At 42.2% G+C, this 19,786-nt stretch overlaps 1 protein-coding gene across 3 annotated transcripts in view; it reads right to left on the minus strand.

The window, feature by feature from the left end:
* Positions 1–19,786, minus strand: part of TMEM131L (transmembrane 131 like) — a 191,424-nt gene that overhangs the window by 100,448 nt on the left and 71,190 nt on the right. For all 3 annotated transcript variants that reach the window (XM_049852639.1, XM_049852638.1, XM_049852640.1), the window contains exon 4: positions 2,054–2,122. In XM_049852639.1, coding sequence (XP_049708596.1) covers positions 2,054–2,122 — 69 coding nt within the window. The remainder of the gene's footprint in view (positions 1–2,053; positions 2,123–19,786) is intronic.

The raw sequence follows: 19,786 nt of genomic DNA on the forward strand, positions 1-19,786 counted from the left end.
TAATTTAAAATAGGTGCTAATTTAGATTATATATAGTTTGTTCTAATTGAGGTTTTTTTAAACTTCAAAATAATTTATTCCCATAATCATATCCTGGATCTCACAAGAAAAAGAGCATGCTGAGTATTGGCTTAGAAATCAGAAGGTTTATTCAGCCACTTCTGGTGAAATGGCCTTGGGAAAACCACATTACTGCTCAGCAACAAATGTATAAACATTCTCATTACACAGAGGTATCTGAAGGTGATTCATATTCTCTCTCTCTCTCACACACACACACCTGTCTTAAGTGTCTTCCCAGAATTGATATAAGGCTCAAATGACAAGAGAACTTTGACAAATGATTTTGATAACTGTAAAGCACTACATAAATGCAGCTGAATCCCAAAAGGTAGTTCAAATCAAAGCCTTTAAACATTCTTTCCACATGCTTACAGCTACCAGCACCAGTAACTGATGCAGGCAGCTAATATATACACACCCATGCGTGTTGACTACAGGATTTTTGTGTTACAGAAGAATAAATACATTATAGACATCCAGGATCCTATGAACTGGAATTGTTATCCCAATTTAACTATATTTACTACTATCCATCTTATTATATCTACCAATCTATAATTTATACTCTTTAAAATAGGTCCTGCATTAAAAATTCTTTTTACAATAAAGATGGTTCACAAAAGCAAAGTGCTCTCTCATAATCTGCAATCAGTGAGGTTTCATCATCAATTCAATTTCTATTAAATTTCCTTATCTGAGAGTAAAAATATAAAAATTCAAAAACAACAGAGCAGCCGCCTAGAGTCTTGTAAAGTCAGCAAACTCACTCCACGACTGTATCTCTTCTTTTACAGCATCCCCTTTAGAAGCTCAACAAGGTACTCTCAAACTGAGCTTTTACTCTGCCTTACTGCAGCTCTAAACTTCTGACCATCAGAAGGAAATGTAAGGAAGGTAATCCAGACGAATACCAGGAGGCCACCACTAACCCACCCCAGATGTTCTCCTTCCACCATGGTTATTTCATTCACGTGGCTTTTCTTGTAACTCAAAAAAGCTCTTAGTAAAATTACGGTGATGCACCAGGCCGCTAAAACAAGCAGCACTTTTACACCTGAAACAATCTTTCACCCCATCTTTGAAACAATACTAATTCACCTTTTCGATACGGCAAAATTCTGCATTCAGGGAGTCAAGCACTTTTAAGTCTCAAACTTTATCACATCCAACAAGAGTTCGTAAGTTCCCCACTCTCCACGGCTTCTCCCTTTTCGCTTTCTCCAACACTCCTGATCACATTCCCTTCATCTCATACTTAATGGACTGTGAGTTTAATTCCTAGCTCTTACACTGTTTCCCCCCTTGACTTGAGTACCGTCAAGGCAAGGACAATATCTTAATCCTAACAATAACTAACGTTCATATACTGTCACCTGGAATCCCCAAGGTGTAGCAAGCAGTATAAACAAGTAAGTGAGTAAATGAATCTAACTTAAAAGAATTCATAAATTGAGTTTCTCATTACAAAATAGCCTAATTTGTTGGAAAAAAAAGACTTAATACTGGCTTCTTATTTTTTTAATTCTCATTACTATAAATATTACAAAATGTATTTATCAAAAACTGAAAGTGGAGCTGAAAACAACTCTTACACCTTACTTTTCATGAAAATGTCCCTTTTAACAAGTTTTAGGATCAACATCCCTTGATATTATTATTATACTTAGTATGTATTTGTTGTTGTTGTTATGTGCCCTCGAGTCTATTCCAACTCATGGTGACCCAATAGGACAGAGTAGAACTGCCCCCACGGGGTTTCCTAGCCTGAAATCTTTACGGGAGCAGATCACCAAATCTTTTCTCCCCGGAGCCACTGGTAGGTTCCAACCACCAACCTTTCCTTCAGTTAGCAGCTGACGTTTAACCATTGTACCACCAGGGTTCCTTGAAAATGTATTTAACATTGTACATATACATATAAGGTATCTTACAAGCCAGTAATAAGAATAGAATGAGTATTAAGAATTACCAAAAAAAAAAAGATACTTACTGTATTCCAAAATCTAGAACTGACGGCTGAAAATGCAAGCCCTTTTCACTAAATAGCTTGTCCGAGAAGCTAAAACAGAAAAAGAAAACAGAAATTGGCTTTTGTCGTAGTTTCAAAATTTGAATGTTAAGACAATATACGGCTCTCGCTGCATGAGATGCAATTTTACTCCTTCACCGATGAGTCTGAACTAGCTTTGAAACGTTAAAATTGAACTACCAGAGTCTAATATAATTTCAGAGTTGCAAGATTTTAAGATCCTCTTAGACTGTAGTTAGTATAACTTCGTATCAAACGTACAGATTCTGTAAGCATTTAAACAGAAATGGGATCGAGTTTCAACAGGCTTTATTTTCGAGTGATTTCAGGTATGACAATTGTCAAAATCTAAATCAAGAAAAGACACACACGTAGGATGAGTTGCTTATGGAGGGGGGAGGTATAAGTGTAAATCTGTTAGACCTATAACAGGGAAATGGTGAGGCAGAACAACAGGGAGGCTCATAAAGACTGAATCCATCTCCAATCTGTATTTTTAAGAATAACAATGACATAAAACCTCACGCAGCAGGACACAGTTGTTAACCATTATTATGATTTCCTTTTCCTTCAGAATCAAAAGCCACAAATCAAAACAGCAGAAAGCCATACCAACAAAACAAAAAATACACATAAAAGGGGGAAAAAAAAAATAAAGATACAGCAAAATATACAAGTATAAATATTTAAAGACACAAAATAGAAAAAGTATATATATCAGGAAACTACCAAACACTGTGACATTTCAAAAGGTGGTGTTGTCAGGTGTCATCAAATCAGTTCCAACTCATAGCAACCCTGTGTACAACAGAACCAAACACTGCCCGGTCCTCCGCCACCCTCACAATTGCTGCTATGACTGAGCCCGGCGTTGCAGCCACTGTGTCAATCCATCTCGTTGAAGGTCTTCCTCTTTTTTGCTGACCCTCTACCAAGCACGATGTCCTTCTCCAGGGACTGATCCCTCCTGACAACATGTCCAACTATGTAAGACACAGTCTTGCCATCCTTGCTTCGAAGGTGCATTCTGGCTATATTTCTTCCAAGACAGATTTGTTCATTCTGGCAGTCCATGGTATATTCAATATTCTTCGCCAACACCATAATTCAAAGGCATCAATTCTTCTTCGGTCTTCCTTATTCATTGTCCAGCTTTCGCATGCATATGAGGCGATTGAAAATACCACGGCTGGGGTCAGGTGCACCTCAGTCCTCAAGATGACATCTTTGCTCCTCTCCTTGGGGGACTCTAATTGTATGTATTTTAAGCTGCTTAAAGATGTCCTATATTTCACTGATTTTTTTCATTTGTTAATTTTTTTCATTTTGTCCAACTACCAAGTAACCCTTGACCAAGCTTAGCTCGGAGGAGGGCCCAGAGGAAGACATTTGAGCTGTGAACTTACTGGTCCATAAGAAGCTTTGTGACCTTCAGCAAGTTCCTCTCCAAGGTCCCAAATTTGTTTTTTGAAGGTGCAAACAATGCTGAGACCAGAGAAGCCCGTTCCAGAGTCCTCATTCCCTATGAAGGATTCTAGCTGCAACCTTTTCTTCCTCCCTCTACTTTTTTGCCTCCATCCCCACTCCTAAAAACCTTTTCTCCATTATCTTTTACCCATATCTCTTTTGTTCTTTCTCCAAAATCAGCTTTATGAGTAATATAGGTGACACCTCAGTCTCTATCTGCCTAGTTCCTGTCAATCTGTCCGCTTGTTTTGAGCTTAAGCAGACGAGGTATGCTATTTACTAGACTCCCTCAAACCTCAAAAGGCCAAGCCTACTTCCACGATGTGCTTTGCAAAAGCCACTAACGCATCCAAATGCCTCCAGAAATGACCGAAGAGTCAACGGAGGAAACAGATGGAAAGAAGGTGCCAACAGCAATCAGATCCACCACGGCTACCCCACTCCAAACTCAGATGGCCAGTGCTCACTCAGCATGCCACAAGAAAAATAAAGCAGGCAACTTCACATACCAAAAACTACCTTTTAAAGAGCCAGGCTACTGTAGAAGTAATAAATAAAATAACTAATGACAGTCTTCTCCCTGTCTGTGCACTAAAAAGTGAATTTACCATCAGATTTTATACACAACTTTTGAATGAACAGATGAAGCTCAGAGTGTTTAAGAAGTTTGCCAAAAGTCACATAAATGCTAAGCGGCAACAGCCAAAATTCCAATCCAGCTCTGTCTTAAATCAGAACCAGGAAACCCGAGTGTCCCACTCGGGGCATGACCTATCCAAGGAACCAATGCATTCTAGCCTGTAGGGTGAGGGCTTTGGTTTCAGAGTCCAGAGAGACCCACTTGCTAGTCCTGCGAGAGCAGCACACTTAGCTTCTCTTAAGTTTCACCTTTATTGTCCGTAAAATGGAGAGGACAACAATATCTACCTGGGCAGTTGTCGGGAAGATGAAATGAGATAGTACCTTTGGTTCATGCCTGGCACATAAAGTACAATAAATATTAGCTCACGTTACTAAAAGGATGACACTCATCAAACAAGAAAAGCAATGAGGTCAGACAGGGAAGCCAACTGAGCTTAGAGTCAGGGTTAACCTCTGGATTTAAAAGTCCCAAACGAGGAAGTCATTTCTAAACTGGACAAATGACACAGAAACCCAGACCATCTCATAACAGAGATTTTTAAATCCCACAATCAGAAATTTTTACATACCCAACAAAAATCAGACAGTGAAGGCCCAACCTGAAGTGCTAAGATGGAAATTGCCAGAATTTCTCTAACTTCAAAGAAAACTCTAATTTGAACATCAGTTCAGTAACTACCAAAGATGAATTAGCTACAACCAACTATTTTGGCTATTCACAACTGTTACCTGACCAAAATACAGCATTTCAAATCCAATGTTCCCTCTCTCCAAAAAGAACCAACACGGTCCGGTGACTCAGGATCCGGCCTCACAGCTCTTGGCAATAAGCATTGGCTGCACTGGGGCAGGTGGCCAGGTCAACAAAGATGTTCCCAATGTTACAATCCAGGTAGTGGGATGAGGTTCACATGCCAATAAGCAAAACTCAATGAAAGAAACTCCAAAGTTCAAAGAAAGAAGAAGAGAAGCCCAACTGAAAAAGTCAAGGAAGGCTTCTAACTGCGGAAGGCCTTTGAGCTGGGCCTCGAAGAACAGTCAGTATGCATGGAAACTAAATGAAGAACACAGTCAAGCAAAGCTAAGAGCAAAGAGGCAGAGCCTTGTAAATTGAAGGCCACATCTGGAGAACACAAGTCTGAGCACAGGGAAAGCACACTAGAAAGGTAGGCTGTTGGCTCTGAGCCTCAGAGTGAGAATAAAGCAAGATGGATTGAGCATGGGCGGTGAGCATTCCTTCAGACAGCAGAAACGAGAACAGCCCTGAGTCAGCACTGCTGCTAAGGCTGAAAGCTCTAGGAGTCTGCAAGGACAGGGGAAGGAAGGGAACGCCAGCAGACACCGGCCCCGAAAACCCATGAGACAGGCCTTCTGTACTGCAGGTCTATGCTGGACCTAACCCAGAAAGGACAGGCTAATGTCCAGACAACACTGCAATCAATGCTTCAGAAGAGGGCCTGCAGAGGCCACAGGCCTTTCCAAACAGGTGAAAAATAACTTTACCTTCTACCATAGATTAGAGGCCAACGGTGACTGCCTAAAGGAGCCCTGGTGGCGCAACAGTTAAGCACTCGACTGCTAACAGAAAGACTGGTGGTTCGAACCCCCGACCCAGCAACTGTGGGAGACAGACCTGGTGATCTGCTTCCACAAAGATTACAGCCAAGAAAACCCTATGGAGTTCTTCTCTGCCAAGAAGGTTGCTATGAGACAGAATCGACTGGACAGCACCCAACAACAATGACTGCTGACTAGGAGGGAAGCTAGAACTGGGTGGTTTTCCACATTTCTAAATGGACTAGTTCACATGGAAGACTCTGTGTCTCGACACTGCAACATCTACAGTTAGTTGCCTTTTATATGCAAACTTTTTCAAATACCTGGAAAGAGCAGCATGTGCTTCCAAAAAAAAAAAAAATTTCTTTAAGGCTGTAACAATGGCCTTATTCTCCACATCAGGGCAAAAAGGTTGCGTGGACAAGAGGAAAGGTTTCCTACCCATTCCACAACCCCCTCTGCCTTGAAAAGGTAACAGAGTGGACCACACCAAAACGACGCTATTATCTAGGCTATGAAGTATTCAAAGGAAGACATGCTATGCTACTGAGACACTTACTGGGCGGCTCTCATTAAGTCACAAGAATGCAACTGCCTGTTCAGATCCCAGTGATGGAAACGCTCTAAGAGATCTGCAGACTCCAAGACGGTAGGGATTCGTGTGTCAGTCCCCTTTGTATGCATTCTTCTAAAAATCATGTCCAGCGGAATGCTTGGTCATTCACCATCTTCCCCTAAACGGGAAATGGATATTTCTAGGACTCAGCTAATACCCCCAGGGACCACAGAGGAATTTAGTACTTTTCCATTATGCAGTTAGAACTCAAATCAATCCCTGCACAAAAATAAAAAGTCTCAGCCTGGGGCAACCCTTCCTGAAGCTGCCCAACATTTCAGACTGGTCTCTCCACAGCATGGCCCCTCCACGGGCTCCCATCCACAGTCTCGGTACCAGTGCTGCCAGCGAAACTCCTACGACCCACAGCAAGGCACTGAGCTTTAGAGCCTTCATCTGAAAAACAAATGGCCTGAGCTACATGATTCATAAAATGAGTTATATAACTACATGAGTTATAAAATTCTAACCCATAATTTGGGTGTCCTTTATAGTACCAGCTGTTTTTTACATTTCTTAATTTTAAAAAACTTTCCCCAGGAAGTTTCTTGATAGCAAAAATAAGAAATACATAGGTACTTTCACTTAAGTTGCAACTGCCATTCTTTCTGAAACATTAACTACAGTGTTACATCACTTAACCTCCAAGATACGTTCTGTGAAACAGAACGTTATGTGATTTGGGTATTTTGCAAACACCATATTATATACTTAGCAAAGCTATATGGGATACCTTTTGTTTCATTTCAAAATCAATACTTCTCCTTTGCCTCTTGCTGCTGCTATCATTAGCACCGGTTTTGCTGCATTTAGGAGCCATGATGCACTTCACTGTAATATTTTCGAAAGACAACAGAGATAACGCTACAACACTGAAGAGACAAGAGATTGGATGCTTATGATAAACTTTTTATTTGTAAGTAGGGAAAGTTCACATTAAAATAATGATAGAAAGCGCAGTACAGTACATACATGTTTATTATGGTTATTAAGACATATGTGTTATAGATTATACACATACTGTACCACTGTACACCTGAGCACAATCGCTTCGTATACAAGAGACACGAGACACGTGTTGCCCGCGGGAAGCTGTTTTGTTCACTATGTCCAGTTATGTTCGCTACATCCCATTCTCCCATCAGGATCTCTGAACTCTATTATATCTTTCTGAGACCACAGACGTATATGTGATCGGACACTGCCCGAAAGGATGTCACACAGCACATGACTGTACTTGCCAAGAACCAGTGTTTTCCCCCATTAAAATCCCACAGAGGAAAAAGTCATTTGGTAGAATATTTTTGCAGTTTCTTCCACTGTAGAAAGCTTCAGGCTTCAAGGTCAAAGTATCAGTTACACAAAGTACAATAGAGGGGTCAAAGGACTCACCCCATGGCCCCTCACTATGGATGGATCCTCACAGCCCCTATCCTGCTCTCTCAAGGATTTTCAAAGTCTCCCTCCTTGCTCTGTCATCCTCCTCCACTTATACACGTGAAGCTCACCTACGCCCACCTGAAAAGACCCCAGGACCATCGCTAGCTGCTTCAAGTCCTCTTCTTCCCTCACAGTCTAGCTGGGGCCACAGTGGCACACGTAAACTTACTGAGCACTTAGAATGCATCAGATGCTATGCCAACCACTTTATTTTCACACTGAATCTTAAGAACCCTGGATGGATACTACTGTCATCCCCATTTTAACACACAAGGGAACAGAAGCTTTTAGAGTTTCGACAACTTGCCAAAAGCCACTCAGCTATCAGGCGGCTGAATGGGAATCTGAACACACCTTCTGAACCTCCATCCCACCACTCTGCTTCTAGCCCCATCACTACAACACTGCTCTGGCAAGGTCATCAGGGATTACAAGCTGTGAGAGCAAGCAGGCGCCTCAGTGCTCACCTAACTCCATCTCCCCACTGCTTTCTGTCTCTTGAAGCATCCCCTCCTCCCCTGGTTTCTAGAAAACCCCTCTGGGTTTCCTTCCTTACTCTGTGACTGCTCCTTCTCATCTCCCGCTCAAGGTCCTCTTCCTCTGTCCACCTCTCTCATGTTACTCTCTGTCAACCCTCTTCTCATTCTGTCTGGCTAGTCACACCCACCCTCTAGGTTCACTACCACTGACAGACTGATGCTTCTTAAACAGACACTTGCCATTTCTTTGGCTGTTCAGCATCTAAATTTCCTTGTTACTTTGTAGTTTCCTACCTACTCCGTCACCCCTTTGGATTATGAAAGCGCCAGTTACTGCAGTTTTACTTGCAGTTAGGGTGATGGCATACAGCCTAGACTAGGCCAGATGCAGCCGCCTGGGACAAGGCATCAGGAGCTGACGCAGACGGGAGGGTGGGAGGTCGTTCTAGGGGTAACCACAGCCCTAGCACAGCAGGGGAAGCAGCAGGGCAGCAGTGTCCTCAGAAGCCTGCTTCCACGGCATAATTGTAGCTATGGTTGGGGCTGTTAAGCCCTCTTTTGGTTTGTTTGTTTTCTGAGCCAGGTTCTTAAGTCTTCCTAGAGATTCCGTAGGCTGCCCAACATCTTTTCAATAAATTCCTCTTCTGCTTAAATCAGCCAGAGTTGGTTTCTGTGGTCTGACTGATTCATTTCCCAAACCTGTGTATCTGCGGCTAGGCTCCTCTGCTGAGCTCCTAACTCGTGTTTCCATCAGTGCCAGACACCACCCCTCCATGGATGGCCCAGAGACACCTCCAAGAGGAATCCAATATGGAACTCCACATCTTGCTTATAACTCTGGACAGGTTCACTGTACTCTGTTCCCAGCTTGGTGAGTGACTTAGCCCAGCTGTCCAGATGGAAGTCTGGCTGATACCTTGACTCCTGTGTCTTTCTTACACTCCACAGGGGTGCTGAGGGCTCTCCTGAAGTCCTATCCTTTTCATACCACTCAAATCTGCCCCCACCTCTCTATTCTCGCTATCAGGACCTTATGTTCAAAGAGTATTACGTTCGCATTTCACAGAATTTTAAGATACAGTAATACCTTCACACATTTAATCTTATCACAATCCTTATGCTATAAGAACTCCTTCAGCCAAGTGGTTAAATGACTTTGCAAAAAACCTACAAAAGAATGGGCCGGCAATTAAGCTCATATTTTCTAACCCCCACTCCAACCTTCTTCCTACTGCTCCTTATGGGTTCTTCTCTGTGGTTTAAAGATTTGACATCTTTCCTAGGCTCAAGGGTAGGCCATGCTACTACATGTTGAAATAATTAAACATGATTTTTAAACCTGCAAAATACAAAATCCATTTTGCATTACTTTTCTGCTCTAAGACAACAGGTTAGCATGAAAAGTAATTAACTAAGCATTAGACATCTCCACTGGTAATGGGCTTGGCCTGATGCTACCCAGGAAAGAGGAGGCCAAAGCAGAAACTCACAAAGACAATAAGTGAACCTGAGACTGGGATGAAGGACCTTTTCCTCCTCAACCATAGGAAGACAATGCAAACTCATGTAATACTTCAGCTATTTTCAGAAAACCAACTTTAAGTTCTCAAAATGTCCATGTAAATTTAGATATTAGTCCCCTGAAGGTAAGTCAGCCATTCTGAAAAGCTCATCTATACCCTGCTGAGCAACTCAGTAGCAAAACTTACAAATATTATAAAATAAGAATGTCAAATCCCACCAATATTAATCTCTTCACTATAACTGCATTAAGGTATGACCATAGCCAAGGAAGTTTTGTAAGAATGACAAGATGCATTCAGTCAGGCTTCCTAACCCTCACAGGCTTACAATATCATACATACCTCCAGGTGGAACACAGTCCATACTATGTTTCACAAGAAGAAAAGATCATCCGATGTGGAGTGGGTTAGGAAAAGCATTCTGGAAGAGGTACCATTTGAGTAGGGCCTACAAGGCTGCATATGACGTCTTCAGTAAAGACGGAGAAAGGCGTTCCAGACAAAGGGATAGACACAAATTACGGCATACAGACTGCAGAAAATTGGTAAGAGGAAAACTTGAAGTACACAAGGTAATTTCTTAAGAGTTTCTTAGTAAGATATGATAACCCTATATAACCTCATGCCCCAGAACAATATTTTAAACACAATGAATTGATTTTTTTTTTTTTTAATTCCAGCATCAGAGAGAGTGCTTTTGGGGGAGGAAAAGAGCGTAACTTAAAAATGTGTTTGTCAAGGACAATTTTGCCTAGAAAATAACAGTAAAGGTTTCAGTGTTTCTTTCCCAGGTTTTATCTGTCCCCTAATATCCCCTCTCCTTCTTCCAATATAATTTTATAGAAATTTTATCTGGGCACATTCCCCGGGCTCCCTTGCAGCTGGGTACAGCCACATGATTCAATTCCAACAAATGGGACATAAGCTGAAATACCTTATGGCAGCATCTAGGGGCCCTCTGGAGCCCTGGTGGCATAGTGGTTAAGAGCTCAGGCTTCTAACCAAAAAGTCAGCAGTTTGAATCTACCAGCCTGCTCCTGGGAAACCCTATGAAGCAGTTCTACTCTGTCCTATAGGGTCACTGTAAGTAGGAATTAACTCAATAGCAACAGGTTTGTTTTAGCTTTTTGGTTTTTTTGTAGGTGGGCCCTTTAGCCCTCTTCTCTACCCCTTCCCCCAATCTGCTGCCATGAACACAAACATGGCCCCTTGCACCCCAAGTACAAGGCCCTCATACCCTGGGAATGGTACTGTAGTGATCTGTAAGGAGCTGGGTCCCCGAAGACTTCCTGGAGCCAGGGGCTGCGTATCTCTAGGCTCTCAATAGAGAGAGAAAACACCCTCTTACTTATCCCACTGTATTTTGTACCTCTGTGACGGCCAAGGAAACCCTGGTGGCGTAGTGGTTAAGTGCTATGGCTGCTAACCAAAAGGTCAGCAGTTCGAATCTGCCAGCTGCTCCTTGGAAACCGTATGGGGCAGTTCTACTCTGTCCCATAGGGTCGCTGAGTCGGAATCGATTCGATGGCAGTGGGTTTGGCTTTTTTGGGGGGGTGACAGCCAAACTTAAATGTAGTTGAAACAGAGTCTCACCCTCTTCTAACACCAGAAGCTGCCAGTGGCCACTGCTCCACAGAACTAATACTAAGCAACAGCCCCACCATCCCAGCCTCTACTCACCCCGGGAGGAGGCAGATTCCAGCACTGCCAGCCTTTCATGTCACCCAGAACCAGAGCATCCCAATAAATCAGAAGGCTAAAGCAATGGACGTCACCCAGACATAACCGAAACTTGGTGGTAAAGCAAAGAAAACTCTGAAGCAGGGAAAAATGGGTTGCTAATACCTTTCCCTGGGAACAGCTAACTGCAGGGGTGGTCTATGGTGCCACACACTGATCAAAACTGACAAATGCCTCCATACAAACTGCCTTGTGGACTGGACACACAGAAACTACCTTCTAGTTCAGAACCAACCGTCCTGCCTCGTAACTAGACATGCGAGCACAAGTCCCAGACAGGGACGTGAAAGACCTCTGTGAGCCACTTCAGGGAACCCAGGGTGCGAGAGCATTCCAGACAATATGACTACATCGGAAATAAAGATGATGCTAGAAGAAGCACACAGGTAATGCCCACACCTGGCCTCCTAGAAGCAAAGTCCTAGACGAGATCTTGCCCATACAAGCCCACCACCATTCACATTTCGGTGAAAGCAACAGGTAAAAATTATACTTTTAAAAGACCGCCTGAAACATCCCCAGTTATTCACAGACCTTAACTGCATTTCCCTAGGGTGGCTGGCAGAAGCCTCAGTGGAAAAAGGCTGCTGAGTTCCTGCCATCCAGCACCGTGTCAAACTGCAGAGCTCCTGCAAAACAGGGGTGGAACCACGTCTTGCTTCCTAGTCGGTCTCGGGAGAAAGAAGTCTATGTGATATGAAGATTACAGCAGTGAAAGAACGAACGTGGTGAAATCCCCAGGCCTATCAGAATCAACTCAACAGGACACAACAACATAGGGACCGACCCCAAAGGTGGAACTAGCTAGACGGATGAGCACAACAGATTATCTCATGTCCTTGCGACCAGAATTTTGGCTTCCACTATTACAACCAGTAATAACAACAACAACAAAACCCAATCTCAATTCCAACTCATAGCAACCCTACAGGACAGAGACGAACTGCCCCACAGGGTTTCCAAGTAATGGCGGTGGATTCAAACTGCTGACCTTTTAGTTTGCAGCCACAGCTCTTAACCACTGCACCACAGGGCTCCAACCAGTAACCAGTTGCTGCCAAGTCGACTTTAACTCCTGCCAGCCCCTGTGTGCCAGAGTAGAACTGTGCGCCACAGAATTTTCAACAGCTGATTTTTGGAAAGTAGATCGCCAGGCCTTTCTTCCCATGAGCCTCTGGGTAGACTTGAACTTCTGAACTTTCTGTTAGCATCCAAGCAAGTTCACCACTTACGCCATCAGGGGCTCATAATGGAGGTAATACCATAAGTCTACTGTGAAGATTAAGTAAAATTTTGTATCCAAATGATTTACAAAGCCCCCAGGAGGCTGTATGTCCTTGGGGTGAGGTGGGGTGGGAAGGAATGATGAACTAAAGAAAAGAAGTGTCAGCTCTAAGGTCAGCAGGAAAGCGAATAATAATGGTTCACATTATGATTTCCGTGGACTCTACAAAAGCAAATTCTGCTTCCGCGCCTTGAATGCAGAACAAGGCTAAAATGTGTTTCAGAATTGTATTCACTAAAGGTCACTGGGGGGATGACAGAGGTGACCCGATTCAGGGAGCTGGCCACCACAGGCTGCACTCCGCAGCAGCAGCAGCAGCAGCTGTAGCAGGAGCCTCCCTTCCACACTGGGCCCTGGGAATTTAATTGTTTTTAATTATTCAGATGCCACTCATATGCAAATAGTGCATTAAGGGTTTTCTTTTGAAATTCTAATTTTTCTTTCAAACCCTTGAGGAACTGAAGTGTACTGCCTAAGATGGTACTATAAACAAAGAATGGCCCTGCAGTCACTCAAGCCCAGGAGAGAGGGCCCCTCTGCACAGACCCTCGCTCCCTTTGTCTGGTCCTGATGGCTGTTTACACTCCACTGGCCAGGTCTGTCCCTGTCTTGCTCAGGTCTTGTCTTCCGCCCAGCTCTTCTCTAACATCTTTCCCTCTTACACCAGCATTCGCATCCCTAGACAAAGCACAGTAGGAAATCCTATGCAGAGACAAGGGCCAGGCAGAGGGCAAAGATCAGCTGGTAGTCACGTTGTTTATCAACTGAGTTCTTATAACAATAAATCCCAATTCCAAAAGAAATAGCGTTCCCTAACAAAAATTGTGGAAACCCTGGTGGCACAGTAGTTAAGTGCTACAGCTGCTAACCAAGAGGTCAGCAGTTCAAATCCACCAGGCGTTCCCTTGGAAACTCTATGGGGCAGTTCTACTCTGTCCTGTAGGGTCGCTACGAGTCGGAATCAACTCGACGGCAGTGGGTTTTGTTTTGTTTTTTTTTGTTTGTTTTTAATAAACATTGTGTTTTGAAGATTATAACGAACCAAGTCCAAGTCCTACTCACGGTGACGCCAAGTGCATCAGAGTAGAACTGTGCTCCACAGGGTTTCCAAAGGCTAATTTTTCAGAAGCAGATTGCCAGGCCGTTCTTTTAAAGGTTATAATAGCAACATGAAAAAATGCACTGCCGTGACAAGTGAATAAAAGGAAACAACACTGTCATATGTAATGTTATCGCAACCAAAACACAGAGGGAAATGAGAAGACAATTACCAGCATGCTAACAGCAACAATGTTAGGAAGAGTGAAATATGGGTGACGTTCTGCTTCTCCCTTATTTTTCAAAACTGCTAAGCAGTTCCGTTTCTTTGATGTTATTAAAAATTTTATGAGTGATGAGCTTTTTGAAAATTTAATAGCAAAAGGAAGTTACACTCCTCTTAAAAACAGCTTGTAACTATTTCTTTTTTATTGATTGAAAAATAGATATCCACATTTATAAATTCTTTAAAAGCTAACAAAAGCTTCAATTCCAAAACTCGTGGTTTGGTGATGTTACTTTGCTCTACTTTCTCCTATCCCACTGGTCACTTCTCAGTCCCCTCTGCAGGGGCCTGCTCCTCTTGTCCTTAGTTATTGTTAGTTGTCGTCCAGTCGATTCTGACTCACAGCGACCCCACCTGTGCACAGCAGAACTGCTCCATTGGGTTTTCAAGGCTGTGACCTTTCCTAAGCAGATCACCAGGCCTTTCTTCAAAGGTGCCTCTGGGTGGATTCGAACCACCAACCTTTTAGCTAGGAGTCGAGTGCTTAGCAGTTTGTGCTACCCAGGGCCTCCCCTGCTCTTCCAAAGGACCCCAGGCTCCAGTCTTCCCTATCTACAATCATGCCCTTGGTGACCTCAGCCAGTCACCTCAAATTTACATCTCCAGCCCAGCCCTCTCTCCACCTCTGGCATTCCAGCTGCCCACTCGACTGGCATGTCTAAAAGACACCTGAAACTCAACAGGTGCAATACAAGCCAGTAACCTGGAAGTGGTCCCTGACTGTTCATCTCATACCCCACATCCAATCCACAGGAAATCCTGTGGGCTCTGCTTCCAAAACATGCAGAATTTCTACCACTAAGACCCTGATCCAAGCAACACCATCTCTTAATTATTCACTGCAGCGGCCTCAACTGGTCTAAGCTCAACACCAGTCACAATGGCCCTTTTAAAACATAACTCAGATCACGTCATTCCTCTGCCCAGCATTACACAATGACTCCCCATTTCAAAGGCCACAGGTGAGCTCTGGCCCCTGCACACACTCTGTACTGCCTCTCTGACCTCCCCTCCAATTCCCTCCTCTCCTTGGTACATCCTCTGCTCTGACCATAAGGTGTGCTGGCTGCTCTCTGCACGCTCCAGGCAGAAATTCCCACCTTAAGGCCTTTCTGCTGGGTACTGTCTGGATGGCCTCCTGGGCAACTCCCTCACGTTCAAATCCATGTGAAACCTCACCCTCTTAATGAGCCTCAAAACCCTGCTTATAATGACGGCCACAACCCCACAACCCTCATCCTTTTTTTCCTTACTTTATTTCTCCACCTTCTCCATCCCATACATCACCTTCTAACATCCATAAGGAGCCCTGGTGGTGCAGTAGTTTAAGCATTTGGCTGCTAACCAAAAGGTTGGCAGTTCGAATCCACTAGTACCTCCTTGGAAACCCTATGGGGCAGTTCTACTCCGTTCCTATAGGGGCGCTATGAGTCAGAATCGACTCGATGGTGTTTTTTGGGTTTTTTTTTATTTTTATTTTTTTTTTTGGAATATCCACAAAATACAGGTGTCTACTGTATTTAGGCTTGCTGTCTTTTTCCCATACCCTATTAGATAGCAGGTTTCCCTATGACAGAAATTTCGGTCCACTTTGTCTGCTAATGTGTCCCAAGCATTTAGAGAAGAGTCACTCAATAAAATTTGTTGAAGGAAGGAAAACCTGTAATAGATTTATAAAAGCACAATTGAGGCCTCGGAATATTTCTTTTTAATTATCTAACATAAACCTAGCCCCATCATGTCAGAAACCACAGGATCATAAAAGTGTTTCCAAATCTCAATTTGAATCTTTACCAAATCAAACATAAAAAAAAAAAAAACTATGTATAAAATATTTTTTAGGGAGTCAAGATGGCAGAATAGACAGACACTTCCGGCAAGCCCTCTTTACAACAAAGACCCCTCACCAAAAAAAAAAAGTGAAACGAGTATATTTGTGACAAGCTGGGAGCCCCGAGCTTCAAAGGCAAGCTTAGAAAACGAAAGGAGGGGCAAGGGGAGGGAGAGACCATTCAGAAGGGGAGAGGAGTTACCGGACCTGAATCACGGGGAGCCCTCAGGCACCATTCCCGGAAGGGTGGCGGCGGCGGGCTGTTACTAGTGTTCTGCCACAGTTTCTTCAGGGAGAAGCAGCCAGCTACACAGCCTACTCATACCTCCAGAACCTAAGGAGAACGGCGCTCACGGCAAAAGCTAAGTACGTGCGTATATTTTAATGCGCCCTCCCCTCCCGCAAACTGGCTTCAGCAGCTGAATTCCCTGGGCCTGAGGTAGGCCCTGTTGAGCACCTAGAGCCATCCTCCCGGCCTTGGGGAAGGAAAAAACTTGCATTTGGGGGAAAAGATAATTTACCACCTCCACTAACCAGGGGAGCTCAGGACAGAAGCAACTCCTGTCCCGGCATAAACCATCCGTGAACTTTGAGCACCTTTCCCTTCTGCATGGACCTGTGTGGGCCTATCTCAGGAGATAACAACTTAATGATAACAATAACCTAATGATGGCTCGGAGACAACAGTCAATATCAAGTCACATAAAGAAACAGACCATGATCACCTCAACAGGCTCTCAAAACAAAGAATCCAGGGATCTTCTGGATGAAAGTGCATTCCTGGAACTACCAGATGCAGAATACAAAAGTTTAATATACAGAACCCTTCAAGACATCAGGAAGGAAATGAGACAATACACAGAGCAAGCCAAGGAACACACAGATAAAACAACTGAAGAAATGAGAAGATTATTCAGGAACATAATGAAAAGTTTAATAAGCTGGAAAAATCCATACACAGACACCCATCAGAAATTCAGAAGATAAACAATAAAATTACAAAAGCAGACAACTCAATAGAAAGTCAGAGGAGCAGAATTGAGAAAAGAGAAGCTACAATTTCTGAACTCCAAGAAAAATCACTTGGCACTAATATACCTGAAGAAAAATCATAAAAAGAATTTTAAAAAATGAAGAAACCTTAAGAATCATGTGGGACTCTATCAAGAGAAATAACCTACAAGTGATTGGAGTACCAGAACAGGGAGGAATAACAGAAAATACAGAGAGAACTGTTGAAGATTTGTTGGCAGAAAACTTCCCTGATACCATGAAAGATAAGAAGATATCTATCCAAGATGCTCATTGAACTCCACATACGGTAGATCTTAAAAAAAAGTCACCAAGACGTATTATAATCAAACTGGCCAAAACCAAAGATAAAGAGAAAATTTTAAGAGCAGCGAGGGACAAACGAAAAGTCACCTACAAAGCAGAGTCAATAAGAATAAGCTCGGACTACTCGGCAGAAACCATGCAGGCAAGAAGGCAATGGGATGACATATTTAAAAAACTGAGGGAAAAAAATAGCCTGCCAAGAATCATATATCCAGCAAAACTGTCTCTCAAACATGAAGGTGAAATTAAGACTTTTCCAGATAAACACAAGTTTAGGGAATGCGTAAAAACCAAACTGAAACTACAAGAAATACTAAAGGCAGTTCTTTGGTTAGAAAATCAATAATATCAGGTATCAACCCAAGACTAGAACCCTGAGCAGAGGAACCAGAAGTCAACCCAGACAGGGAAATCCCAAAAATCAAAGCAAGATTATATTGAAGAAAAAAAAAAAAAAGCTCAAAACGGTAACAGCGATGTTATTATATAAACGAAGACAACATTAGAATAATAAAGAGGGACTAAGAAATGTAATCATACACCTTCCATATGCAGAAGAAGATACGGCGATACAAAGAAATAAAAGTTACATTTAAATTTAGAAAAATAGGGGTAAATAATAACATAACCACAAAGGAGACAAACTATCCTACTCATCAAAATAAAATACAGGAAAAAAAACAGAGACTCAGCACAAACAAAATCAACAACAAATATGAGGAAAGGACAACATATAAAGATATCCTACTCAGCACATAAAATTAAGTGGGAAAAAGAAACTATCAACAACACACAAAAAAAGACACCAAAATGATAGCACTAAATTCATACCTATCCCTAATTACCCTGAATATAAATGGACTAAATGCACTAATAAAAAAGGCAGAGAGTGGCAAAATGGATTAAAAAACAAGATCCGCTGTATGCTGCCTACAAGAGACACACCTTAGACTTAGAGACACAAACTAAAACTCAAAGGATGGAAAAAAATATATCAAGCAAACAACAATCAAAAAAGACGGGAGTGGCAATATTAATTTCTGACAAAATAGACTTTAAAGTTAAATCCATCAGAAAGGATAAGGAAGGACACTATATAATGATTAAAGGGACAATACACCAAGAAGATATAACCATATTAAATATTTATGCACCCAATGACAGGGCTGCAAGATACATAAAACAAACTCAATCAGCATTGAAAGGTGAGATAGACAGCTCCACAATAATAGTAGGAGATTTCAACACACCGCTTTCAGGGAAGGACAGGACATCCAGAAAGAAGCTCAGTAAAGACACGGAAGATCTAAATGCCACAATCAATCAACCAACCTGACCTCGTAGACACATACAGAACACTCCACCCAACAGCAACCAACTATTCTTTCTTTTCTAGTGCACATGGAACATTCTCTAGAATAGACCACATATTAGGTCATAAAGCAAGCCTTAGCAGAATACAAAACACTGAAATATTACAAATCATCTTCTCTGACCATAAAGACATAAAAGTAGAAATCAATAACAGGGAAAGCAGGGAAAAGAAATCAAACACTTGGAAACTGAACAATGCCCTGCTCAAAAAAAGACTGGATTATAGAAAACATTAAGGATGGAATAAAGAAATTCAGGGAATCCAATGAGAACGAAAACACTTCCTATCAGAACCGTTGGGACACAGCAAAAGCGGTACTCTGAGGCCAATTTATATCAATAAATGCACACATTCAAAAAGACGAAAGGGCCAAAATCAAAGAATTATCCCTACAACTTGAACAAATAGAAAGAGAGCAACAAAAGAAACCCTCAGACACCAGAGGAAAACAAGTAATAAAAATTAAAGTTGAACTAAATGAAATGGAAAACAGAAAAACAATTGAAAGAACTAATAAGACAAAAGCTGGTTTTTTGAAAAAAATCAACAAAATTGTTAAACCCCTGGCCAAACTAACAAAAGAAAACCAGGAGAGGAAGCAAATAACCCAAATAAGAAATGAGATGGGCGATATTAGAACAGACCCAACTGAAATTAAAAGAATCATATCATATTACTATGTAAAACTGTACTCCAACAAATTTGAAAACCTAGAAGAAATGGATGAATTCCTAGAAATGTACTACCTACCTAAACTAACACAAAACAGAGGTAGAACAACTAAATAGACCCATCACAAAAGAAGAGATTGAAAAGGTAATCGAAAAACTCCCAACAAAAAAAAGCCCTGGTCAGCTTCACTGCAGAGTTCTACCAAAATTTCAGAGAAGAGTTAACACCACTACTACTAAAGGTATTTCAGAGCATAGAAAAGGACGGAATACTCCCAAACTCATTCCGTGAAGCCACCATATCTCTGATACCAAAACCAGGTGAAGACACCACAAGAAAAGAAAATTACAGGCCTATATCCCTCATGAATGCAGATGTAAAAATCCTCAACAAAATTCTAGCCAA

The sequence above is a fragment of the Elephas maximus genome, chromosome 13, assembly GCF_024166365.1.
Source record: "Elephas maximus indicus isolate mEleMax1 chromosome 13, mEleMax1 primary haplotype, whole genome shotgun sequence".
Classification (NCBI taxonomy): Eukaryota; Metazoa; Chordata; class Mammalia; order Proboscidea; family Elephantidae; genus Elephas; species Elephas maximus.